The 27,925-nt window shown below is 37.8% G+C and overlaps 1 protein-coding gene across 1 annotated transcript in view; it reads left to right on the top strand.

Moving 5' to 3' along the window:
• The window catches only part of LOC132140985 (SET-binding protein-like), a 56,097-nt gene extending 34,189 nt beyond the window's left edge, over nt 1-21,908 (top strand). Inside the window, exons 3-4 of the mRNA XM_059550106.1 lie at nt 12,520-15,859; nt 20,136-21,908. Of these exons, the coding sequence (XP_059406089.1) occupies nt 12,520-15,859; nt 20,136-20,644 (3,849 nt within the window). The 3' untranslated portion in view covers nt 20,645-21,908. The remainder of the gene's footprint in view (nt 1-12,519; nt 15,860-20,135) is intronic.
• Nucleotides 21,909-27,925: the final 6,017 nt, after the last annotated feature.

The following is a 27,925-nucleotide window of genomic DNA, read 5'->3' as shown; positions in this document are numbered from 1 at the left end:
CATTACAAGCTGTGCACTTTTTTTTCTTCTTTTTTTGCCTCATAAATATTTCATTTTAGCAGACATTGGCTACCAAGTAATTTTTTTAGTCTACATCCCTGACCTGACTTTACTGATCAGTCAAATGTTTAGCTACGTGAGACTAAAAAGCATCATGTTGTCAAGTCTGGCATTTGTCAGTACTGCTTTTTCAAGGTTATTTCCTCTCTATGTGTCAGCTAGTATTCAATCATTCTTTGGAAACATGATTATGAAATGTGATGAGCAGTTGGCGTGTGGGTCATCATTTAAAGGCACTTAAACTATGACTCTGCAGCTTTAGCATCGATCTGCTCATACATTAATGCACTTTTGAGAAGTTAGGGTCATTGATTTTATCACTATCTGATACCTTCCCTTAAGACCATTTATACCTGCATACTTTATATGTATTTTGTGGAGGCAGATTCAAGCTCTGATTTGCTTTTCAGTTTCTCCTCTTGTCCTTTATTGCAATGCACAAGTGCTTTTTTGGGTTTTCTTTTTTTGGGTTAGATCGATATCAAGTGGAAAAACTGCTGAAAAACTGGGAGCCAAGTGCTCACTGTCACAAAGCAGGCGTTGTTCAGCAACTCAAGGATTGAAAATAAGCAATTTATTTGTTCATGTTATTGTAGCCCAGTTTTCTCCATTTTTCCTTTTTGGGTACCACCAAGTGTTTTTATTTTAACTTCAGTTTTGATGGCCTTACTCTGTATTGTGTTTTGATTTGTCATTGAGCCCTATTGAAATTTGTCACTGAACAAAGGCTTGGAAAGTAACATATTGGAAATCTAATGCCATCCTTTCTCAGCTACTCTGTTGGTTTAGCCTATTTCTAAATTAAGACTAGTGCGATTCACCTATTCTCTGCCTTGCCAAAATTTCTTCTCGTTCTATCTTCATCAAAGTTACGTGCCAAAATTAAACCATGGACATTTTATTTCTAGAACAGGTGTAGAACTTTTAATCAATCTAAGCATAAGTCATTGGATCTCATAAAGCAAGAATTATGAGAATGCGGCAAGTGTATTAATTTCATAGCAATAGAGTGCAAAGATTGAGGGGGAAAAATTATTCAGCCAATGTAACAACCTAGGCCTGTAAAAAAACGTGCCTGTGGTGACATTACTGCTATACTTAATTGTTTCTTGAGTATTCTTTGACACTTTGATCAGTGGCGCTAAATGGTAAATGCGTTTGAAAGTAATGTACCTACACTAAACTTAGGTAGTATTAACAAAGACAGGTTTGAGACAAAAATGCATTTGCTGAATCAAATGAACTCTTTTATAATGAATTGTGTTTCATGACATTTTCACTCGAATGCTCCACATTGCAAGTGCAGTGCTCTACCAGGTGAGCTATTGAGCAAGTTTACTATACAGCAGGAAAACCACACCGAGATTGCTGGTTGTGATGTGATGCGAACATCAATGGTTATTGATTTATAAATCATGATCTATGGGAAGTGTTTTGAGGTCATAACATAGTTCTGTGCAAGGAACCATGTGAAAATAAGCATTTAATAATCAATAACTTGTCCAAGTAATTACCATTGTTAATTTCAGCTTGAAAGTGCAGTAAGTTGTATCGGTATGCTTTTGGAGTTTTACAACAATGTAGGTAGAGTGAGCCTGGGTTGCTATTTTAATAAGCTGGCACAGTTGCTCAGAAGTAACTACCAACCTGCAATGTGATCAGACACAACCCTCTGGAACAGATATTCCGTCTAGAAATTGATTTCTTCAGCCTAGATTCTGAAAAGTACCATTTTGATTGAAAAGAATTTCGCCTCCAGAAACTGATGGTATAATTCTCTCAACGTAGTGAAGTGATCCCACAGGGGCAGTACATGACTAAAAAGACGGTAGCTTTAAATTGCTCCCTATGATACTTCTGCAATCACGTTGTGTTAATTACACAGCGTTTGGCTTGTGGTGAAGAACACATTTCATCAAGTCTGTGCGTTTGTTTGTTTGTCTTTCTGCACTGACATTTTGGTGCCTGAAGCATTTCCACAAACTGAAATAACCCAGAATCTCACAGACCTCGGATCATTTCCTTTTCTTAAAATGGCTGCCTGGCCCTTTTCACATTCTGCCTCTGGGGCTTTATGGGTTGTGGTTAAATGACTTTTAAGAATTGTATATCCTTTAGTGCTCGTTTATGTGAAACTTTTTAAGTTGACCTCCATTCTTTATACTTGAAGCATTTCAGGATATTGCCTTACCAGAAAATTCCCTAAACCTCACTTTTTGACGTTACCTCAAATACATCAGAAATGTTTCCTTCCCTTAATTATTTTAGAGGTATCAAAGCAGTGTTTCCTGCAGCATATGATAAATATATCAAATATATACTAGTAGTAGTGAGGTCAAGTGTTGTTTTGGACTCGTTCAACTTTCTTTGGTAGAGTACATGGTGCTTTGACAGAGCAATGAATCAGTGCTGCATTTTTGATAGCATTATTAGCTTGTGGCACAGATTTCACCATTAATACAAGCCATCATCTTATTTTTCAACAAAAATCATTGATTTTATTGGGCCCAGTTGTCTGTCATGGTCTTGGCAGTGACGGTGTCTCAGAACATCTGCTTGAGTCATTTAAATGCAAAACCATTTAAGACCCAGGTGAAACGAGCCAGCAGTGGCCGAACGTATTATTATCTGCATTATTGCTAGAAAATTGAGGTAATTTCCCACACAAAAGAAATGTAACGTTTCATTAAATGCATTTCTTCCACCAGTCATGTGGGTGATTTCTAAAGGGCTTTTGATACATTGTGCAAATATATCTCGTTTCAGGAAGTGTTTGTATTTTAGGCAGCTACACATCCTCGCATGTTGTACATATTGACAGATGATGGACCGATTGCACTGTAGTTCTGCTTTTTTGCAGTATTTAGAAATGATTAACGCTTGAGGAGTGACTGATGAGCATGAGAATAAACTTATCACACAGCACAAGCCCTGAGCCGTGTAATGTCTTACTCTCTTTCCCAGCACTTGAATGAGAGCGCGCCACTCGAGAGGTCATGAATGGAGGGGCTGTGAATATATGGAGGGAACAGCCTTTTAGGCTATTGGCCCACCACTGTCCAGCCTGTGACATGCATAAGGCCAGACGTACCTTGAGACGCCGTGGCCCACGGGCCCGCTAAATGGAGCTCTTTATTCTCGCTAGAGGAAAGGGGGCAGTTGCGGGAGGGGTATTTTTTGTCTATGTGCTATCAGGGTCCAGAGTTTCTTACCCTTCCTTCTTTTTGTCATCACTGCCTAGGCTGCACTTACCAGCATCACTCCCCGATCCTTAAGTGCCGCTCGTTGGGAAGCGAACACAAAGGGGTGTTAGTATTCATTTTGTTTGTTTGCTCTGGACCTGTCAGCCTGTCACACAAAGCAGGCCAGATCAGAGAGGGCTGCTCCGCTCTCAATGGAACCCGAGGGGGTCCGCCGAGGGGAACTGGAGGGGGACGTCTCTTCCCCAGTGTTGTTCCCACAGGGTAGGGTGGTCCGCTGCAGAAAAGGGGGGGGGGTGGTAGTGGAGGGGCTACGAGGGCAGGGCTGGGGTTTACTGGGGCAGAAAGGAGGGTGTGGGGTTGTTTCAAAGCCATGGGAGTCGTGTGAGGATCATATCAATCACTCACAGTTTTTGGAGGGAATAGTTATGAAAGAAAAGGGGAGTTTTGGGGGGCTTCGTCTCCCTGTTCCTGTCTCTGCTCTGTCCTTTCTCCTTAGTACATCTCCCTCTCCTGTCTCTCTCTCTCAGTCTCTTTGTGCCGAAGCCTTTCTGGACATCTGCCCGGACCTATACACAGGAAAAAACTAAACACTCAGGCCACCAGGCGTTTTGCCAAATAAAGGGCTGCAAAGAACTTGCCTGTGTGTGTGTGTGTGTGTGTGTGTGTGTGTGTGTGTGTGTGTGCATTCATTAGTGTGCGAGAGAGAGAGAGAGAGAGAGAGGTAGGGTGTGTAGACAGGGAAATGTCAAGGGTGCTTTTACGCTCTAGATTTGGTATTTTTGTTTTTTTTTTCTTCTTTTTTTGAAGGCATCGTGTTCTTTAGTGGAGCTCAGTCTGTAACCTGACTTCTTCCAAGTTCAGTTTCTAAAATCCTAAAAGAGGTCAGACATAAATGTAACTTGTATAATGTGCTCTGTTATTTAAAGATTCGATCTAGTACTAAGATTTTATTCATGGGGTGGGTATCCAGAATAATAAGTCCCCCCCTCTTGTTAAAAGCTAATCACTAATTGGTTAAGTCATCAAATCATTGCAACTGGTGATAGAAATGTTGGTTGCGATAGAAACATTCAGTTAGATGCACGCTTGGAACTGCACACGTGGATTGTCTAGATTAACTTATACAGGTCTTTAATGCTATCTAAGGATAAGAAAACATTTATGGGGACATTTGTCAAATTTGGTTGCATTTTTATAGATTTTATAGAAATACATTGGCAAGCAAATAACATGAAATTAGATTTTGAAATTTCAGGTTGAAAATGTGTTGGTTATCAGTAATTGCTCTGCTCATTTCCCAATATTTAACATTTAGATAACCTTTGCCAACATCTTATGTTTTTTTTTTTTTTTTTTTAAAGAAGTTAATCTTTAAAAATACTAATAATTCTACTGTTAAATGCAATTGTAATATTGTAAGAGAGAAAAAATAAGACATGTAAAATCCCAGAACTGAACGTGTAACAATTAATGAATACAGTAAAAGAGCAATGATCATGCTTTGTTCGAAGCACGTGTTTTTCATATGAATATTTTCATTAGTGCTTGCTAATCATCAAAACTAGGCATTTTAATCTGTGTCTTTCTGCATGGCTAGAGTTGGTGATTTACAATCTGTCTTGCTAATGGTGTTTAGTCTGGTTGTATCTGATCAAGCAGGTAAGCAGAGGCCGTCCTTCTATATACTGAGCAAGAACCTTCCACCTGCTCATATTCAACTCCATACAAATTTGCATAAACGTCTACTTACAGTAAAAATCCAGGTTTTGAGTTGTAGATAATGGAAGTGAGCAAGGTATTATTTTCTTCAGGCCTTTGGCCCTCATTCTCCCCCCAGACCTCTCCTGCCGCACCACTCTCTCATTCCTGCAGTGCATTCCACAAACACTAGAAATGCCAAATGGAGGAATTCTTCATCTGGATAAGGAGATTTTGTGAAGTGATCTATTGTAAACAGTCTGAGACTGATTGATTTTCTGAAAGCACTGGGGTGATGACATAATGACCTCTGGCTATATGCCACAAAGTGTGTCAACTACATGATGCTGAAATACATCAGAATGTAAGGTCACAGTGCACTTACTACAGCTCATAGTTTGGTTTAAGAGGTCTTCAAAACCCATTACCCTAAATATTAAACTTTGGAGTGTAATTTGTCTGCCTCCTTTTATGAATCATGTTTAGGGTCAATAAATTGGATTTTTGTTTCATTTTTGAAAAAGAAATTAAAACTTTAGTAAGGATGATTTAAATATAGACAGTAATTTTACAAGGGATTCATTTCAAATAAATGATGTTCTTTCAAACTTATTCACGAATGAAACCTGGGAGAAAAATGTATCAAAGTTTCCACAAAAATATTATAACTGTTGATAAATAATACATATCGGCATATTAGAATGATATCTGATGGATCATGTGACACTGAAGACTGCAGTAATGGCTGCTGAAAATGCCACAGGAGTAAATTACATTTTAAAATATATTAAAAAGAGAAAACCCTTATTTGGAATTTTTATAATAATTCACAAATGATTGTTTTTATTGTATTTTTGATTAAATAAATTTATTTGAAAAAAAATTGCCTGCACGTGGACAGGTGCGTGGTTGTCCGCGAGCCCTCCTGATAACGGAAATGATGTAATGAGGAAACAAACGGCGGAAGTATACTTTGGCCTTTAGCATCATGACAGTGTTTTGTACAGACAAGTGCCACTCACATTTCACAGATAAATGCATCACACTAAAGCAAATCTAAAATTTAGATGTATAAACCATTGAAGCTTAGGAGCAATTAGTTTGCCTTGTTATTGTGAAGCACATTTCTTAACTCTAGCAGTATACAAACATTGTTAATGCCACATATGGAGTTTAGATATAAAGCCTGAAGAGAAGAGTTTCAGACTGAAGCAGCTGTGGAAAGACATTCGTCACGGAGCTGTATGATTCCTGCTAATGACCCCTGCTGACTGCTCTCATTAGTGCAGGTGGAGGATACTTCATTTTACTAACGTCCTGCTCACCATGTTGCCTCATTTTTTTAAGGGGACGAAAACCCTGTTTCTGTCTGTAAATATTTTGATTTCAATTAACCGTTTCTGTACAGCATTCATGGAGGACCTGTGAATCTGCACATTTTTGTAGACTTTGGAAGACGGAGACCTTTAGAGCTGGCACACTCCATTACTTAATATATCCATTAGTAAAGGTTTTTATATTATGAGTCTATCTGTCATTGTGACTGCCCCTCTCTGCACAATGGCCATGAACCTGTAAGGCAGCTCTCAATGGATTTCTTATTATCACTTGAGCTGCGGTAACGAGTGGATTGGCTTCGAAAGCCGCCATTAAACGACAGATGTTTCTGGAATCTGAGCGTCTTCAGTTGTTGGCATCTGGTTCATGGCAGGGTGGCATAAGAATGCTGCTATTTCCTATTATCCTCTATTCAGCCTATGAACTGCCACAAATGTTTCATTATCCATTCACGTATTCATGCGGCTCCTCTGCTACAAACTGGGTGCTCTATTTAGTTTGTGCCAGATGTATTGTTTAGGCCGCAGCTTTACGTATCCGTTGACGTTTCATAATAGGTCTCAGAATGGGCCCATCTTTTCCTCTCCTTCTTTGCCTGTGAACAGCCATCATCCAGATGGGTCGTCTTTGAAGTAGGGGGAACTTGCACATATTGTGAGGAGTGAAAAATACCAATCGTTGCTATCGTGGCAACCAATAGACACGCTCTGGGAGGAGGGATTTCGGGATACTTTCTTTTATTATCTCTCTGGTGAAGCTGGCAGTTTTATCTCTTATACGTTAGCGGCAGATTGAGCGCTCTGCCGTTGCTGCCTACGGTCTGTTAATCAGTCAGTTCAAGCAGGGCGGATGAGTTCAGAGACCCTGGTGGGCTGCTCATAATTAATTATTCCCCACACCAACAATCACACTGTGAGACTGGAACTTTAAAGCCAATTGCGGTGATTACGGAGGCTAATAGTATTAAAAGCCAAATTAAGAGATGAGAGAGTACTGCAGTGTAGCCAATGAGAGAGAAGGGCTCATTTGTGTTTGACCCTCTCCTCCAATAAATCTAATTCATCATTGAAAGCATTAGACTGGGAGAGTGCGAAATTGAAATGGCTGCTAATTGTTTCTTTTGTCAAATAGTTCATTGTCATGCTAATTCTGATATATTAGCAAAGAGCGATGGTGGCGTGAACCAAACGTTAAACGTAAACCATTCCTCACCTACTAACGAGAAGTGAGTTGAATTAAATGTTGCAGTCATTATAATTTCATATTTTTCAGAAAGCATTAGATCACCAGTAGAGCCTAATATGTACTTGTTTTTTTATATTATATACAGTGAAATTAATGCATTATATCTGGTTGTCTCCTAACTATACCATGTGACCTTAAAATCAACATGAAATAATTTGACACTATGTATTTCTGAATGCATGTTCCTGAGCTGTTTGGGAATGAATCATGGAAAAAAATGTCTTTATACATGTGTGTGAGCGGCCCAAGACTATAGCTGTTGCAGTGTGGTGTGACACGATGATAGCCTTTATCCAAAATTAAATGACTTGCTCTTCTTTTCAAACTAATTTTCCATTGATGGGTAATGGATAATCTTAGCCAATAACCAAACAGTTATTTAGGCACTGTAATAGCAGACTCTAGCGTTGGATATAATTGATTACCTTAATCTGGCTAAAGTCATACTCGAAGTAAACACAAATCGAATTAAGATATGTGGAGTATTCCTATTTTAGTGGCATTATCGAAGTGCATTACAGACATGTTTACACCTTAATCACACTATTGTGTGTCATGTAGGACCTTTCTCTGCATTTTGCTTCAGGATACATACATGGCAGTGATCAACTGTTTGACGGCAAACCAAAGAGCATGGCTTCAACAATGCTTTCATCTGTTTGCACATGTACCATTACAAATCATAATCTGCACTTGAAGCTTTTGTAAAATTAAAAATAAAAACCTCAAAACTGTATATGGCATCATAACAAAGACAAACTATATGTTTATTCGTGAATATCTGGAGGGGCCGTTGGATGGCATTGCGTGGGGATATGTGCCATTGTACTAATGTTCTTTAATGTGTGAAATAGAATAAAGTAAATAATTAGATTACTGATGTTCATGTAAACGTAGTCACTGACTAACGCACAAAAAAATGTGATTTTTTTCCCTATAGTTAGAGTATGGACTTTAATGGCATTATGATGTTTACATGTCGAGCAAACCTTTTCACTCAATTTCCATTAAGTGTATTATTCACTAAGAATTGTGGTATTTTTTTACCACCATTATTCACATGCCCCACTTCACAGCACAAATGATGATGGACTCAGAAAGAGTGTTACTGGCCGCTGTTTTAATTTATTTACATCTAATGCAAAACATTTTGTATGGTTGTATTCCATGCTTCTTTGGCGCCATAGGAATGTGATGGCAGTTCACCACAGAAATGCATTGCTTTCTGCCCCAAGTGGTTTCTAATCTGCGTATTACAGCACGTGCGTATCGCATCATTCATGTACGTCATGAGCACATGCTTGCTAAGCACAAGCTGCCACTGTAATTGCTTGTATAAAGTGTTATGTTAAACAGATTTTTGATCTGTTGATATATCATGAGACCTAGTTAAAATTACCATTACAGTTATGAGGCTTTTATGAAGCACTCCTGATAGCATTCTTATATATTTTAGATTTGTGTCAAGCAGTCAAATACGGTTTTTAAAATCTAGGCTTCTCAGACCACACAGGATTACTCTATTGACTTTCCTACTTGGTAATCAAACTAGTGGACATTTTGTCTGTTCTAGGATGGATTTAAAGATGCCTCAAGTCCTGTAACTAGAGCTAGATTTTCCAGATCAGGTGATTGACACTCTATCCAGGTGTGTGTTGTCCTCGACCTGGTGTCACATTACCTAAGGCCACCACAGCATAAGGGCTGTCTAACAAGTCAGAGCTGACTTTCACTAACCAACTCAGAAAGTGTTACTGAGACCTGTTACAAAGACTGTAATTTGACCAATTAGCCCTGTGGCTAGCACACTGCCTTTTGGTCAGAAAACAAAGCTGACCTGCTGTCATGTTAATCGAACCATTAAAGCTTCTGGGATTGCAGGGATGAGGTAAATGGAAGAAATGACCCCTCACAATATTGCATTTGGGCTGTGCTGGTTGCAATTTGTATAGCGGCTCTGCTTCTACAAGCTGCTCGAGTGTTATTGCATCGTTTGTCAACGTTTGGAAGTGTCCGAACTTCCAGAGTTATGCCAAGCTGTGTTGATCCAGCATCAGACTCGTGGACTGCTCATCTGTCAGTCTGAAAGGCAAACAGTGAGCTCTTGCACCAGGACAGGCAGGATTTAGTGGAGGGTACATCGCGTTTGGCTGAGTATCAGTCAGACAAAGTTGCATGTTTGGCCTGCTGCGTTTCTGTCTATTTTCGGTGGCTCTGACTCACAGTATCCCATGGTAACCAAACACACAAAAGGCCAGTGAGGTTTTGGCTGGCTAATTACCATGGCAGTGATGGAGGGAGAAAAAAAGGAAGAGAACAACAAGAGCTAGCAAAAAATGGATAGGGAGAGAAGGGGTATCGAGGGCACCGTCAGGATGCCAAACCTAGCTTATTATCATGCAAGGGACTCCGTAATCTCGGCTGCCTTCTCCCTGTCTGTTTATCTGGTCTGAGACTGACTCGTCTCCTGCAGTTCTGGGCTTTGAGTGCAATGGTGTCCGCCAGGATTTGGTGCCTACTGCGCCAGACTGCCCAGTGGTCCTGCCAGAACTGCTGCTCTGTTTACAACAGATAGGAAGTGCTCATTAGAGGGCTCATAAGTCATTTATGACTGCAGAGATTTTTATTATCTGGTGAGGGACTCACTGTAAACACATTGACACAGTACTCGGTGGTGTATTTACACAAAGCAATTTCATATTTGTTGATGTAAAACTGCTGAACATGGTCTCCTGTTCCATTCCATTCATTTTCTGATTTTAATTCAGTTGAATTGTACAATCCTTTTACATGTCTCATTCAAATCAGATTACACATTATTCTGCTGAAAGGAATGGAATATGACAGGCAAACGATGAAGATGGCAGTTCCTGGTTTTGAGAAAGCTCTTTCTTGTCACTCTTTTAAACTGATATTGAGTTTCCCAGTGAGTCTGTAGAACAGCTTTGACATCCTCAATGCAGAGGTTACCCCATATCCCTCAGATATTGTTTTGGAGACAAGGGGGAATATAATGCCATTTAGGCAAATTAAAGGGTGGCCAGGAGACTTGGCATTCAACAGCCGAGACTGTATCCTGTGGGCCGGGGGAGACCGCAAATTCCTCATAGGATTACAGGATTAGGAATCTGAAAGGTGATGCAGTTTCTCACAGATGGGGGAAATAAAAAGGACAAGGCTGGCAGAGGAGTGATCCCTCATTAATGTCTGCTTCCCTTTAATTAAAAACTATTCATTGAATGATATTGGAGAGGATTAGGCTGAGGGATGACTCCTGAAACACACGCGCACACATGCGAGTCTTTCCAAAGCATGCTGGGAAATCTAAAGTGAGGGCTGTGCCTGACAGATAAAAGTCTTGCCTGTCTGGCTCTTTCAAGAGCTTGTGAGGACTTAAGTGATGCATTACTATTGGCTGATTAGAGAAGGAACAAAAAAGCGCTTCCAAATAGTGTGAGAGGTTGGCAGGTCACCATTATAAGGATTGCCAATGGAAGGCATAATTGTCTATGGTCATTTAACCTGTCAAAGGTAGCTCCGGTGGTTCTCAAATTGGTTTTAAGAGCAATAAATTAAAAAGACAACCAAATTACAGTTCTCCTTCTGCCAGATAAATCTTTGCTTTTTAAGGGTTTTTTTTCCCCCTGCATTTTTGGCACTATCATTCATAAAACATTAGAGAACAGGAAAATTAGGTGGTGATGAGAGAGACGCAGAATTGGGAAATGTTACAAGCCTGGTTTGAGCTCCCATTGCCAGGCTCAGTAGGTCAGAGTACATGTACTAGCACTTTAGAACATCTTAGAAACCACTTAGGATTGTCCTGGAAATTACCCACAACACCCTTGCACTGTGGTGGCAAGGGTGTTTTACAAGGACAAGTGCCACCCAAAATCTAGTTCTTTTTGTTTACAGATTTTCAATCATCAGTTAAGTCATTATTTAATCATACCTAAAGTGACTAAAATTGTACATCAAGCAAGACATGCCATTGTAAATGTAATCTGCTTTTTTATATATTTTATTTGACAGTGAAGTTAATCTCACTTTCACTGTTGTTTGGAGACAGGTCTTTCATCACTCCGGGATGTCATCTTTCAAGGGCACTTACATAAAGTCTTCTAAACTCTTTTCCCACATTTGTCTTTCCATGTATTTCTTTGGTTTATGTAAGAAATCCTTTCATTCGCTGTGCCCTGACCCAAACAAACCAGACTCCAGGAGACTAAATTATCTTCTTCTGATGTAATCTGATGTGCGAGTGCCAAAGTAACAACTTACTCCTACAACTTTCTTTAAAGCTCTTAAAGCTTTAAACATTTTAACACACTTTGCATAGTGGTTCTAAGCATTTTTTTTTTATTCTTCATTTTTCATCTTTCATTTTATGCTGTAACATTAATAGGTACAAGTAGTGTTTTCTAAAAGTGCATTTTGCATTTGGGCTTTTTTTTTTTCTGTCTCTTTCCTGTTGTGAGCCTGTTGAAAACACTGGGACCCCAGATGTAAACTAATCTGAAACCGCAGCATAGACTGTCTTAGCCTCAGCTGCAGGGCTCAGAAATGGAAGTTGACCTGCTAAAAAACAAAACTGTGGTTAAACTTCATTACCGCCTGTAGCTGTTGGCTTTGAAAACAGGATGGCTTTACAGAACATATCCTAGTATCAAGTGCTGATCTTGCAATACGTTATTTCTAACAGACCAAACCACAAGTCTCAAAAGCTTGCACAATAGTGCACAGTATTATATGCTTTCAGTAGGTGTGGCCCACAAGCTGAGAACTTGGCAGCAAAACAGTAGTTGTTATCAGTAACAACTTTTAGGTTCCTAGTTTTTTTATTTTTATATGGGGTGTGAATGTTTCTCTGTCAAGTTACATAGTGTAAGAATATGAAGAGCATGTGAATGCATATATAATGTTTACATAATGTTGGTCCATTTTCTAAATTCTTTCTTTTGTCTTTCATTTTCAGACCTACGAGAGGCAATATAAACTTGTGGATAAAACTGACAGTGTGATGATGGATAACACAAAACCAAAGCATGAGTCTAAAAGCAGTGACATTCACCACCTTGACTGGACAAAGCCATTGGATACTGTTGAAGATGCAGCATCCCAAGAACAACACAGGACAGTACCAGAATCAAAACGAGAATCAGTGTGCCCCAACAAGAGCCCTTTGTCAGAGCCCAACAGTCCATTCTCAAAATTGGAAGTTAAAAAGGTCACAGACAGTTCATCTGGAAGTCTCTTTGCTTCTGTCATGTCTTCCCCAAACACTGACTCACTAGCATCATCTCCAGTTAATACTGTAATGAGCCCACCAGCTGGCTCAAGTCTGTTCTCTTTTAGTAAAGACAGAGGTTTGCAGCAAGTCACTGAGCAAGTTTTTGGGAACATCAAACGTAAATATGGAAGAAAAGACCCAATGAAAACCACACATAGTTTAGGGCTTCAGTGGACCAAAAAAATGGACAGAGATACTGAAAACCAAGATAGTGTTAAGGAGAAACAAGCATACAACACTGATAAAAGTGAATTTGAGACAGAGGAGCCTGAGAAGGCAAGCAATAGACCAGATGATGAGAGTAAGACATCAAGTTGTGGCACTCATCATGCAGATGAATCTAGAAGTAAAAAGCGGAGAAACAGAAAAGTAGGTGACGATAACAACTTGTTATCTGATGCACAAACCACACAGCAAGCTGAGAAGACTAATAAAACTGACCAAGGGAGCACAAAACCTAAAATTACAAAGAAAATAGAATTCAGTGCACCAAAACAATTTGGTGTAAATTTATGGGAGAGTGAGGAATATGGTGCTGAGAAAATTACTGATGATGTTGAGATGTTTCAGAATAGGCAGAGGAAAACACCAGCTGGGAGACAAAGATCATTGATTGATGCTGACAAGCAAACAGAGGGTAGGCAATCAAAGGTCAAGGACAGGTGGTCTTTTTTGAAGTCCCAGAACTCCTATCCTCATAAAGACTTGAATCAATCTCTGTCCATTGAAGAGCCACCCTCTGCCTTCCCTATTACCCCATCCAGCCCACTCTACACAAACACAAACAGCTTGACAGTCATTACCCCAGTCAAGAAGAAACGTGGCCGGCCCAAAAAACAGCCGTTACTTACTGTGGAGACAATTCACGAAGGAACTGCAACAAGCCCCGTTAGCCCTATTGCCCAAGATTCATCCAGCACTTCAAAAAGGAGAAAGAAGCATAATATGTCGAAATTGGTGCAGTTGGCCTTCAACAAATCCCCTTCTGCACAGCAATTAAAACTCAAGAAATCAGGTCAAGAAGGTGTCCTTAAAAAGAGGGCAACTAAGAAAATGAAACTGGTTAAGATGCAGAGCATTTTGAATGAGCTTTTGACCGCTTCTAGTCCTGGCAATCTTGCCTTGAAGTCCAGTGTTCCGGTTTCAAATGCCATGTCGACTGTGGCATCGACAATCGAGGCCCGTTTTGGCAAGCAAATCAATGTCAGCAAGCGTGGAACTATTTACATAGGCAAAAAGAGGGGAAGGAAGCCCAGAATTGATTTTCATACACAGCAGAATGAGCACAAAGCCAGTGATAAGCACCCGTTGCCTATTTCAAGTCCATTTGAGAACCCTCTAGTGCCTTCTAATACATCATCCACAACCGGAATGCCTTCTCCCAGGGTCATACATTCTCTTTCTTCTCATTTTGCAGCAGGTGGGATGGCTCACCCTGCCAACACTGATACCAGCCAGCATGACCTGAAAACAATGCCAAATCTACAGCCTATCAGTGCATTGCCCACAAAAACGCATAAGGGCTTGCTTAGTAGTAACTGGAAGCTGTCTCCCCCGAGACTAATGGCCAACTCACCATCCCACCTGTCTGAAGTGGCTTCCATCAAAGAAGTCACTTTATCTCCAGTTAGCGAGTCCCATAGTGAAGAGACAATCCCTAGTGATAGTGGAATTGGCACCGACAACAATAGCACATCAGACCAGACCGAGAAAGGCCCGACATCCCGTCGGAGATACTCATTTGATCTTTATAGTTTTGATGCCGCTGAGAGCGCTGTTTTAGAGGCAAAGAGCAAAGCAGCGAGGGGGCACTACCAGAAGCGCGTGACTGGAGTAGCTATGGAAAATTTCTTCGCTCAGGAGAGCCTGAAGAAGCAGAAACATCGGAGGAAACGCAAGGCCCTCCAGAACTGGGACGACCTGCAGTTTATGGCTGACCTAGAGGAGCTGGTTAGCAAATTCCAGGTCTTCCGAATTTCCCACCGCAGCTACAAGTTCTACCATGAGAATTCCTGTCCCAGCATATTCCGTCTCAACTTTGACCAATACTGTCCTATGCCATACTATCCCTACGACCCTGTGCACTATCTTCGCAGGAGCTCTGATAAGTCAAAGAGGAGGCGTGGTCGGCCAGCAAAGTCAAACGAGCCAATATCCAAGATGCCTTTTATTCAAGGGTTTGGCTGCCCAGTGCCTGGTGGCAATTACTATGCACCCTACGCAATGCCTTATACATCCATGCCTCTTGCCACAAGTATGGTAAACATGGGCTATTATGGTCAGTACTCTTCACCCTTGTACTTATCTCATGGACTTGGACCTTCAGCCTCATCTCTCATGAGGCCACCAGTCCCTCCACCAAAGTTCCATCCTGGCATGTCCTCTAGTCTCGCTGCTCCTAGCAGACATAGAGCGAAGAATATTACACATGAGATGCCTTCATCTAGAACGAGTGACTCCAATCACCCTTCAAGCAGCTGCATGGAAAGTGTCTGTCTCCACAAACGCAAGCGCAAGCACAAGTACAAACACAAAGAGGATCAGTACATCCCACAGAGGGAGGACCTTGGTGGGCTCTTCAGTGGAACCCAGAGTCCTGCCTTCCTCAACCTCTTGAACGAGAGACTCGAGAAGAACTCTCTGTCCAAACTGAAGGACAAGCAAAGAGGCAAGCAAAGCACAGATGCTTTGCCAAAAGCTTCCAGGAACTACTTTGAAGTTGACACGCTCTCATCATTATCCTTATCTAACTCTCAGCATTGTAAACGCATTCGAGGACAGACACTAAACAATTTCCTGAACATCTGCACTAGACAACCGCACGAGCGCCTGCGAGCCAGCCAGGACCAGTCGCTGGACTTGTTCAATGGGCAGCACTTAGGGGATGATGATTCTAGCATTCACATCAGGAGGCATGGCTTGGAGGACTTTGCAGCATACAGAGAAGGAAGCAAGGCATGTTTCCAAGGAGGCAGAGAGCAGAGGGCCGAGCAGATATATCAGTACTCCAACACCGCTATAGCTGGTAATGATAGATATATATATATATATATATATATATATATATATATATACATATATATATACATATATGTATATTTTTCAATGTATATACAAATGCAAGATCAAAACAAGACATTGATTCAGTTATTTTTTGTTAGCCGTTATTTTAGTTTACCACACAGTGATTAGTTGGATACAAGTGAAATTGTGTTTTGCTTTCAAGTACAAATGTGCTTTCTGAACACTTTTGTGCTTTTCTGTATGCTGTTCTCAATACATCTGGCAAGCAAAGTGTAATGCATGGATGGAGACAACTATAATTCACAAATTTCTCTTTTCTCCCTTTTCACCCCTGCCTGCCAATGTTTTTTTCTTAGAGATATATTATTCACACGTTTTGATTTGTATTCTACAGACATGCAATAAAAAAAACCTTGCCTCTTGTTAAAAGAGCTGGAGAGAAGCCAGAGGTTTAATGAATCCAGTCTACTCCACTGAAGGGGAATTGCGAGCCCTAGGCACAGTTAGATTACATTTTCACTCCCCTAGGGGAACTATGAAGATGACTCACATTTTGCCTGCTACCACCCACCTCCATGAATTAACTTGATGCTTCAAAGAGCTAGTTTGTTGTACTTAAACAGAGAAATATGACATATATCCCACCTAAGTGTACATCTGTTGATTTCAAAGAACAGATTTAGATAAGCATGTTTTGACAGAATTGCTTTTTTTTTTGCAGTGGCACTGTAGCTATCATGCAATAATTTGCAGCAAAATGGGGGTTTTATATGTTCAAATTTGCATTTAAGGTCACATCTCATTTACGATTAATTAGTTCTATTTTCTATGAATTCACGGCATGACGACAGCACCTTTTTTATAATAAGGCTATTAATCATTGTGACGGGAGTGTCTAGTTTAGAGCAGATGTTTTTTTCCATTAAAAGCATTATATCATGTTGCCTAACTTTTACTATGTCCCAATCAAAGCTTCAAAACAATCAATGTAACGTATGTCTGTGTGTATAGACAGATAGTTGGATAGATTAAACACATATGATTTTAATTTTAGCAATTAATTCTTTCTTGGTTTCTTATTAGGTACATTCCACAAAGAATAAGGTGATGTAAAATGCTAAATAAACGTCTTCATTAGAGACATCCCCCTCTGACAGGCTTTTGAAAGTAATTTATTATACATCAGTGAGCACATATGGTACAGATTGAAATTCTGACGGGGCTCTCAATGTACAGATCTTTCAACTCTCTAAACCCTCTTTAAGTAAGGCAGGCTTTAACGTAAAACTTAATGCCACTCATTTGCTAGCACAGGAATTACACAAAGGATTTCCCTTTGATCGTACTGGTATAGCGTTTCATCTTTCTTTACACTGCATACAAGTTGTGCTCCTACTTAGACTCCAGCAAGCAAGAAAACCCCTATTAAAACCCTTACTAATGCCAGTGCATGATAGCTTTTGAAGCAGGTCTGCACCCGCATTTGCTTAATGTATATTTTGTGTATTAAATGAGTAGCTTGCCTTGAAAGTCGAGTAGAGAACTTACACCACTGTATTTTTTATTTTTTTTGTAAATCGCTTACCTTTGAACTGTGAAATTCTGTTGCCATGGCAACAGGAAGTAGGCCTCCACTACCGTGTAGAGCGGAGCTGTGGGGACAGCGGCGAGGCAAGTCCATAAATTGCTGCCTCTAATGAAAACATTGTGCACAGGATGCAGGTAGAGATTTCAGGGAATAAATGAGTTGTGACACTCCCTTTGAAAATGAATGTCTCTGTCCAATGATTTGTTGGCATTCGGGAAGACTCTGCAAGTTTCCCAGTGATAAACTGAGGCCAGAGAGGGAAGAGCTCATGTTTAGTCAGGCACACATTTTACTTTATTGAAACCAAATGGGCTGAAGGAGCCCATGCACAGCTGGTTAGTGACCCATGCACCCATTTTTTTGTTCGTTTTGTTTTAACTTGCATCCAAAATTGAATGATATTAATTGCGAAAACTGAAATGCATCGTTTAAGAAAGTGTGGTTGCTGTTTGATTTAACGATGCTCTTAAATGCTAAACGAGAGATTTGTTGATGGATTATGAATTATGGGGCATATCCTGTTTTTAGGTTTGCACAGGTGCACTCTTAAGACAGTCTTAAGAGAAACCTGGAAATGCATAGAACGCCCATGATCTCGAACATCTTCCACAATTAAAGCTCTTGTTTGTTTTCATGGAAACCTACCAGATGGAGTGGCAGTCAACAAGAAAAGAGAAAAAGAGACCTCTCCAGAGATATGAAAAGAGTGCAGGAGAGATCTTAGATGTGGAACACACATTTTAGGCAGTTTTAGGCTGTCTGAACTCATTTCAATCGAGGCTGCCAGAAACCCAGCATTTCCTCTGGTCTGGGCTTCCTTCCAAAGCTCCAACGTGAAGTGTAGAGGCAGTAAATTAATCACAAATGTATCTGAGGCCTCATAGTTTATAACTCGCATTCACAGATGCATCTATTCATTGTGAATGTGAGCTCTGACTATATTCACTGATAGACTGATAAGTGAGAGGTTCCTGATGTTTCCTTATTATGTGCATGGATGCAGTTATCCACATGTCAAGTGTTAAGTGAGCTGTTGCTTCACAAGCTTCTCCTCTCGTGGGGCATTTTTCACGCACTCTGTTAGACTGACAGCTGATAATGATAAACGGTATGACTCAACAAGCTTGGCTGTATTAATTGCTATCAGATCTCTGTATATACAGGAATATTTATACACCAGCTAATACAAATTAGAGTGTTGACACATTGGATTGTCACATCATTAAGCACAGAAGAAAGTTTGTCTCTCTCGGTCTGGCTGCATACATCATGACTCACTCTGAAGTCTTGAGTTTACTTTAGAAATATCACTGCTTCAGCTAGCGAGATGATGTGCGAATCAATTATATTATAGCAAACGACTGGCCAAATGTTTACCAGACTGGCTTAGCACATTTTTCATAATCAGTGTCTCGCTGTAGCCAGGGATGGGAAAAACAAAGAATTTCATTATTCCAGTTTGATTCCTCTTTAACGATTCCAGTTCCTTAATAGTTCCGTTAATGATTCTTTTAGTACTTTTAGAGACTAAATATTTGGAGCAAAGAAATGCAATTCTGTTGCCAAATGATGAGATAATTGTAATAATAATTATAAAAAAAAAGGTTTTTGCAAAATGACTTTCTAATTACTTTTTAAATGTCTTTTTAAAAGACAGGTGATATTAATGCAGTCCAATAATTGGCCTTAAAGGGTTAGTTCACCCATTAATTACTCACCCACATGTCCTTCCAAACCCATAACACCTTCGTTCATCTTCAGAGCACAAATTAAGATATTTTTAATGAAATCCAAGAGTTTTCTGTCCCTCCATAGACCGCAAAACAACTCAAACGCTCAAGGCCCAGAAAAGTAGCAAGGACATCATTAAAATGTTGTTATAAAGCTACGAGAACACTTTTTGTGTGCAAAGAAAACTAAAATAATGACTTTATTCAACAATTTCTTCTCTTCCATGTCAGCTTATATCGTGTGTTCACGGCATTCCTCTGATTATCCAGGTTCTACATCATAACGCCGGCTCCTGCATCAGCAGGACCACACTAATGCGTTGTGATACTCTCATGAACACGCGTCAAAGTCTGTCACAGAAGATAGGAAAATGTTGAATAAAGTCATTATTTTTGTTTTCTGTGTGTACAAAAAATACTCTCATAGCTTCATAAAATTAAACCACTGATGTCAAAGACAATTTGAACAATGTCTTTACTACGTTTCTGAGTCTTGTATGTTTAGTTTGTGTTGCTGTCTATGGATGATCAGAAAGCTCTTGGACTTCATCAAAAATATCTTAATTTAAGATGATTGGAGATCTTTTAGCTTTGGGATGACATTAAGGTGAGTAATTAATGACAGAATTAAAATTTTTGGATGAACTATCCATTTAAGGACACTGTCAGAAAAACCAACCAATTACTGGTTAAAATCTCACAGGTATCTGTCATTCATTAGAGCAGTTTATTTGGGAGTCACAACTGTGCTGTATATTTTGTGAAGTATTAACAATGTTGCTGTGACACTGAAGACGTAGTGCAGGAAACCTGGTCAACGCAAGGGTTTTATTTTCTCATTCCAGAAACACAAACCGTTATTGGAACCAAACAGTCAGTCACTTATTTCTGTTGTTGTCTTTTAAAGCAGAACTGCCTTTTGTCATTCTCATTTATTTCTTTTGTCCTTTCCTCTCCAGACCCCAGTTCCTACAAGAGAAGGCACAAGCACAACGAAATGGACGAGATCCAGTGTGACATGCGAAAAATGTGTGCCTTCTCCAAGATCCTCACCACCAAGAAGAACCTGGATCACGTCAACAAGATTTTGAAAGTCAAGAGGCTTCAGAGGCAGGCAAAGACGGGGAATAACATGGTGAAGAGACGCAGAGGGAGGCCGAGGAAGCAGTCGCTTTCTCTCGAGGAGGGATTACTGGGTCAGATGCCAGTTCTAGAAAAGTGTGTGGATCTTCCTGGGAAGAAGAACCATCACACTGGTCTGGTTCCTGCTCAGCTTGAGTTCTCCAATCACGACTCCATCACAGATGCCATCGAGTCAGTGGTACACATGGCCAGATCCCAATCCAACACACAATCCACGCAAGGAGGCAAGCACTGGCACAAAGTTCAGCCAGAGCTCCAAATCGAGCGCCCAAACCGCAAAGGAAGAGGGAACAAGAGAGTAGAAGCTACTCTCACCTCACATTAGATAATTGTGAGTTAGCCTTGTGCATGGGTCCTTGTATCGTTTTTTTTTTTTTTCTGATTTCTACTGACACAGTTTAATGGGCATTCACTGAGAATTTGGATCATGGTTGTGGTCTAAAAGCTCCGCTTTCGGTTTGATATGGTATGATTCTATCACATACTTTTTTATTGGTCTCAAGGAGACAAACTGAACTTTTACCCTCGCAAACCCCATAACCATGAGGATTTTGAAACTATGGCTTTAGCCATAATCTACCAGCACATGAAAATGAACTTCAATGACAGTACTGTGCACTTTTTTACTTTCTCGTTTTTCGTTTCACTCAAGCACAAAGCACAGATCTTCTGGCAGAGGTTGATTTCGAACAACAGGTCACCGGTAACTCACTGCTAACACACACGCTTACATAGGCTTGCCTGCGCTCAGGTGTGTTTCAGGCATGAACTAATGGCAATACTTTTGGATGAAACCCATTTCAGAGATGTTTTGATGGCTATCAGTTCACTGTACATAGAAACATATTCTACTAACATTTCAAATTCAGAGTATTTTAGATCTACCTATACTGTCAGCATATCAAATCAAAAACCATGTAAAGTTTGAAATGTTTTTTTTTTTTTTTGGTTCTGTTTTTAACCAAATAGAAGTAGAAAGCTTGTTCAAATGGAAAAACAAAACCTATTTAGTTTTGTAATCTTAACGAAGTGGAATCACTGCAGATCGAAGGCTTGTTGACGACACAGGACATCAAAACACATCCCAGTAGTCCAGGTTCGATGGGAAAAAAAAAACAACAAAGCACTTATTTCTTTTCTTTCTTTTTTGTAGGAACAAGTTTGAGTGGGCTGAAGTTGTACACAGTGTCAGAGTTGGTTTTTCGCTTTAAATAAGTGAGCGTCTGGACGATATTTTCATGATCTGACTGGAAATCAAAGTCTTATTCGAGTCGCCTTCTCCAGAGTCTCTTTCGAGAATGTGCCTGCTCTTGTTAAACGAAACAATAATAGTATGTCTATATACCTGTCAGTATTAGATATCAACATGACCAAAGTTTCAGTGTAGTCGTGTATCATAGAATAGATGGGTTTCAGTTTAGCTGCTCGTGTATATTACTATGAATGGTGTGGTGGTGTGCTTATTTGTCGACTAGTCTGTCGTTTGGATTGGAAAAATAATGTAACCGAATGTACGCTGAAGACTATTTAGGTGATCGTCCTGAGCATAGGACATCACAAACTAATCAGACACGTGTCCTACGCTGTTTTAGATTTGGAATCAGGATAGATTTGAATGTGGTCCTAATTTTTGAATAGCTTTCCACTTGTTCGTTTTTTCATATATGTGCCTTATGTTTGTCTATAAATCCATAACATGTTCAGGTACTAGAACACATAATGGCAAGATATCAGTCTAGAATGTACATACATGTAATTTGCTGCCCTGCTGGTAATGTGTTTATCATTTCGGTACACCTTCTACAGTATAATAGTCTTCATTTTAACTATATAAATACATTCTTACAGTATACACATATATACAGTTCTTTGACCAGACACCACATCTAGTACACCTGAAGACGCTCAAAATATCTCTCGATCAAACCCACGCAGGGTTTTTGACATGAATACATGCTTATTTACTATGCATCAGGTTATGGCTGTGAATCCACTGACGCATAACTTTCTTGCATCAACTTAAATCTGAAGTCTGGACGGTGCTAAAACTGACTATCATATCTTTCGCAGTTGTCTAGGGGAGGAAAATCAGCCTCTGAGCATTGCAGCCTTAATCAAATGTTCATTTCGAGACGTTTTAGTCCCCTGTAAATAGTCTACCATCTGTGGGTTGCTGTTAGATTCATATCAATATATTGCACTCACAAAGCAGGACTTATAGAGTGTCTAAAGATGCCATGAAGCATTTTGTCCTCATAATAACTCGCAGTGCATTGAAGCTAAAAGAAACAATATATGCCGGCAGCTATTTGCCTCAGCCAGTTGTACTGGGCTTTTTGTAGGATGCGTCCAATCGCGCTAAACACCTGCGAACATTGCCAAAAATGTTGACCTTTTATTTGTGCTTTAAGCACCAAAAGCTATGTGTTCAAACAAAATGTGCACGGCAGCAGTTTTCTGAAACATGATTATAATAGGTTAGTCAAACATGGCTTTGGTAACAAGGCCTGGCAGCTCAAATTTGTTCGCTTCTATGATTTTGAAATGCCAGATATATTTTCTCCACCAGCTGATAAGTGGTGCCTTGTGAAGTTACGTGTATTTTTAATTTAATTTTTTTGACTTTGTGTCATGTAAACATTACAGAGGTCACCGAGAGAATGTCATCCACTCAAACGTAGTCGTATTTTAGTTTGTATTGCTATTAATGAAGTTACAATACAAGTGAAGTGTTAATCGAAAGTAATATTGGTAACAAGGACACAGCAGAAGCTCTAATCTCTCTCCGAATTCATACATATGGTGTCAAGACCATTTTGATTTCTGTATCTGCATGCTCTATTTGATTGTATGCACACAAATTTTGAAGAAGCCGAGAAGTATTGAATTTCGATTTGAATAAGATCTTATACATTGTTTGATATGTTTTGTTTTTTTTTGTAATGGATTTTAAATTCATAAAGCATTTTGTACATTGTATGGATATTAAAAACAGCAAATAATGGACGTATATAGAAAAGAATAAATACTGATATACACAAACATATGCATTGTATATAGAATGTATGTATACACATTCATGTTTTGTGTAACTGTGTATACAGACATGTTTATAAATACAAGTACTAGCCTGTATATATATGTACATACATATAAGCTTGCATGTGTTTGGTCATGTTTGCCATTCATGATCTTGTAGTTTTACTCTTCTTTTTTTTTCTTTTCTTCTTACTGTAAAGCTCATTTGTGCCGCCGTCTCCGGTGAGCATTGAGCACTTAAAATACAGTTGATCTTGTTCATGTCATTCATTGTGCAAAAAAATAATAAATGAATTTATCGAGAGCTCACTTCAGTGTCTTTGCATTTTTTGCATAGTTGTTGATATTCTAGTGACACGGAGCAAACTGATTATATTTTAGAATATTTAACACAAGTTGTACACCGTTATTCAAAAGTTTGGACAAGTAAATTTGTTTTTTGTTTTTTTTATTCAGCACTGATGCATTCAATTGATAAAAGGTGATATAATTTTTTAACAATGTAAAACTCTTTAATATTTCAAATAAATAAATGCTTAATAAATAAATCACTTCAAAATAGTTTTTGGTTACATAATATATGTGTGCGTACTGTGTATATTTAATGTGTATATAAATACACGCATGTATATAGTTAAGAAAAAAATTACATTTATATTGTAAATTTATATATTTAAATTATATTATAAATATATACGGTATGTGTGTGTGTGTATTTATATATACATAGTAAATATACACAGTACACACACATATTATGTAAACAAAAAACTTTTATTTAGGATGCAATTAATCATTTGACAGCACTACAAATAATCCTTAAAAATGCAAAGTTTCCACAAAAATATTAAGCAGCTTAAATGTTTTCAATATATAACTGTCTGAGCAGCAAATCAGCATATAAGAATGATTTGTGACTGAAGACTGTTGAAAATTCATCTTTGCTATCAAAAGAATAAATTAAGTTTTAAAATATATTAAAGTAGAATATAGTTATTTTAAATTGTAATGATATTTTTACATTTTTATCAAATAAATGCAGCCTCAGTGAGCAACTTCCTTTAAAAAAAAAAACAACTAAACAAAATAAAAGTCAATCTGTTATATAGTAAATCACTTCTAAAAGGTGCGTCACTTCACAGATCCTAGTTTTCATCGGCATATGTTCCTTTACTTACCACTGAACTGCAAATTTACAAATTGAACGTACGCTTTATTAAAAGTGCGGAATGTCAATATTTGTCTTTTGTACCTGTAATTGGTGTCGGTGTGCAGTTTAGGACAGGGAATCCCCGCTCATCAAGCTCTACACCTCATACAGTCCCTCTCACTCCATTATTACAACGCTGCATAGTAGAGATAAACGGATTGGCCCGAGTCCCAGCCGTTGGTTGGTGAAGACGAAGTGAAAAGCATCTAACCATAGGCCTGTGCCTCTGTAAAATTCCTGTTGCCATGGCAGCTGGGTGAACTGCCCAAATATTCCAGTGCTCCACTTGGCTTGAATAAAATGTCTGAAGTCAGGCCAGTGAACACATACTGCATCTGCAACGCTGCATCATCTCGTCAATATTATGTGTCGTGCAGAGAATTTGAGACTGTAATTTGTGTTGAAAAGTCATAATTGTGCTTTGAAATAGAAAACAGATGACAGGGCTCTGGCTATTAGAGGTAATGGGGTGCAGATGATAACGAGGGGTGGTTGTGTGAAGCCTGTTGTCGTGATTCATCTGTGGCACTACTGCTATGCCATGTTACCCCGGCCCTAATTATGTGAGTGAGGACTTGACATACCTATAAAAAGAGAAATAAACAAGGCAATGTCATCTGCTTTTCCCAATGAAATAAACAATCAGAAAGTATCGATAAATTACAATTTCCTTCATTTTAATTATTTAATTATTTATTTTTATTTGTTCTTTCAGTATGAAATAAGTATCTCGAAATGAAGAAAACAGTCAGGAAGTATCTATAAAATAATAATTTAATTAATTTTAATTAATTGTTTTATTTATCTATTATGTTTATATATATTTGTTTATGCAGTATGAAATTTAACAGTGACACACAAGAACTATAAATTATTAATTAATTTAATGTATTTATTTATTTACGTTTACATTACATATAGATTTAGTCACTTAGCAGACACTTCAAAATCAACAAAAGAGCAATGATACACGAGTGCTGTAACAAGTCTGAGTTAGCTTAATGCAGTAAGTAGCAAGGTTTTGTAAATATAATAAATAAAAAGAAAACAGAATAGAAAAAGAACAGAGCAAGCTTTTTTGCTTTTGTTAATTGTATAATAAATATAAAGAAAAAAATGGAATACAAAAAGAATATAGAAGCGTTAGTGATTACATAATAATAACAATAAAAAAATATAATATAAAAATAGTAATAATACATTATATATTTTTATTTTTGTTTGTATGTTCTTATAACATTTTATTAATATTTAAAGTAAACAAATAAAAATAAACATTTCTCCCAATAATGTTAAATAAATAATATATTATCATAATATATATATATATTTATTAGATTCATTATTAATTAGTTTAATAAATGAAGGTTATTACATAATAATAATAGTAAAAATAGTAATACATTTTTTTTTTTATATTTAAAATAATTGAATGTAAATGTTACAAAAATTATATTATTATTATTATTTTATAAATGATTTATTTATTTATTTATTTATTGCAGTATGAAATAAACAGAGTTGAGTCAGAAAGTGTGTCTAAATAAAGGAATAATTCCAGTGAAATGGCGCTCTTTAACTGCGTCTGGTTTACTGTTAAAATGATTTTGACCCAGAGCTTGTCATTATTTGTATTTTTTTCTAGGCTGAAATGCTTTCAGATTTGAGAGCTTGCACAGAAACAGGGCTACGTGAGTCCTCCTGCGTGCACATATTGCATCAAACTGATCGAAAATCCCTGTAGAAAGCAGAAATATTCTATAGCAAATCACTTCCTCTCCATCTGCCTGTAATTACCTCAGCTTGAATGTAGCCCCCCCCCCCCCCCCCTGACTCCCTCCCATCTACTATTATTGCTCAAAGCACCACTTACTATTTGGGTTGTGCTTCACAGTGTGCATATAGGCTATGTCGCAGGACGCAAAGGATGCTATTCTTTATGATTGGCAACTGGCAGGGTAGCAGCTGCGGTTGCTATGGTGACAGCCTGACTTGCAGCAATTTGGATAGCGAATGAAGCTGTTAGTGTTTTGAGGACGACGTGATGAGGGTTTTAAAACAGCCGTCAGCAGCCCCCTCACTCACCAGAGCAGAGGCAGAGTGTCATACTGTCTCTCTGTCCCCTGGGAAATCTTGATTTGTAGGGATGAATGATAAAAATCCCATATAGCACAGATCATGTGTGAAGATGGATGAAATTAAAAGGCACATGTTCATGACAGAAATTAAATTGGGTGTTTTTTGATAGTGTAAAAAAAAAATGTATAGCCTGAATGCACTGTAAGACACTTTGTATAAAAGCGTCTCATAAATGTAAATGTAGTGTAAAGCTTGAGTCTCAAACGAGCAAATTAGACCCAAAACAGAGTTTCATAAGGCTCACAATCAACCATGAATTTTTCAATTCTTAAATCGAATAAAATATTTAATGTTATTATTTAATAAAATGTTTGGGTATAAACCTGACTGACAGAGAGAATTTAATGTTGGTCCTATAGTTAAATTATTTATATATACTGTATGTTTACTGTAATTTATAAACTGTGTATTATTATACAATTCATAATAAAATTTCAATATAATAGTATATAATTGTTATATATTTAATAATAATATGAAAATATAACATTAGTATTTGACTTTTGTTTGTTTGTTTTATTTCTTATTACCTTTATGCACATTCAAGCAGCATTTTTAAAGGAATATCCTGGTTTCAGTACAAGTAAAGCTCTAGTGACAGAATTTTTAAGCTTACAGTTGTTATAATAATAATAATAATAAAAATGGTGTTTTATTGTTTTTATTTTTGTTACAATTCATTAATATAAAAAAATGTAATATTTTAAAATAAATACATGAATGTTTCTCCCAATGATAGCATGTTAAATAATGTATAATAAATAATAATAGATAGAAATTATTTTTATTATTATTGATTAATTAAGTGAATAAATGAAGGTTATTACACAATAATAATAATAATAGCAATAATAATAACAATAAAATAAAATTAAAATATTATGTATTTTATTTTTTCATTTGTTTTTATTACATTATATTACTATTTAAAGTAAATAAATAAATATAACTGATATTTCTCCCAATAATATACATTTAAATAAATAATATATTATTATAATATTTATTTATTAGATTAATTATTAATTCTGTTAATAAATGAAGGTTATTACATAATAATAATAGTAGTAATAATATCCTATTGTTTATTTTATTATTTTTTATTTCATTTCATTATTAAGCTAATAATTTACACAATAATAATAATAAATTATTTCATATTATTATTTATTAAAAAAAAAACAATGCACTAGCAAACTGAATACTGTTAAAAATCGC

Source organism: Carassius carassius, chromosome 5 (genome assembly GCF_963082965.1).
Source record: "Carassius carassius chromosome 5, fCarCar2.1, whole genome shotgun sequence".
NCBI lineage: Eukaryota > Metazoa > Chordata > Actinopteri > Cypriniformes > Cyprinidae > Carassius > Carassius carassius.
The sequence above is the reverse complement of the archived record's forward strand: the minus strand, read 5'-3'. Positions and strand labels throughout refer to the sequence as shown.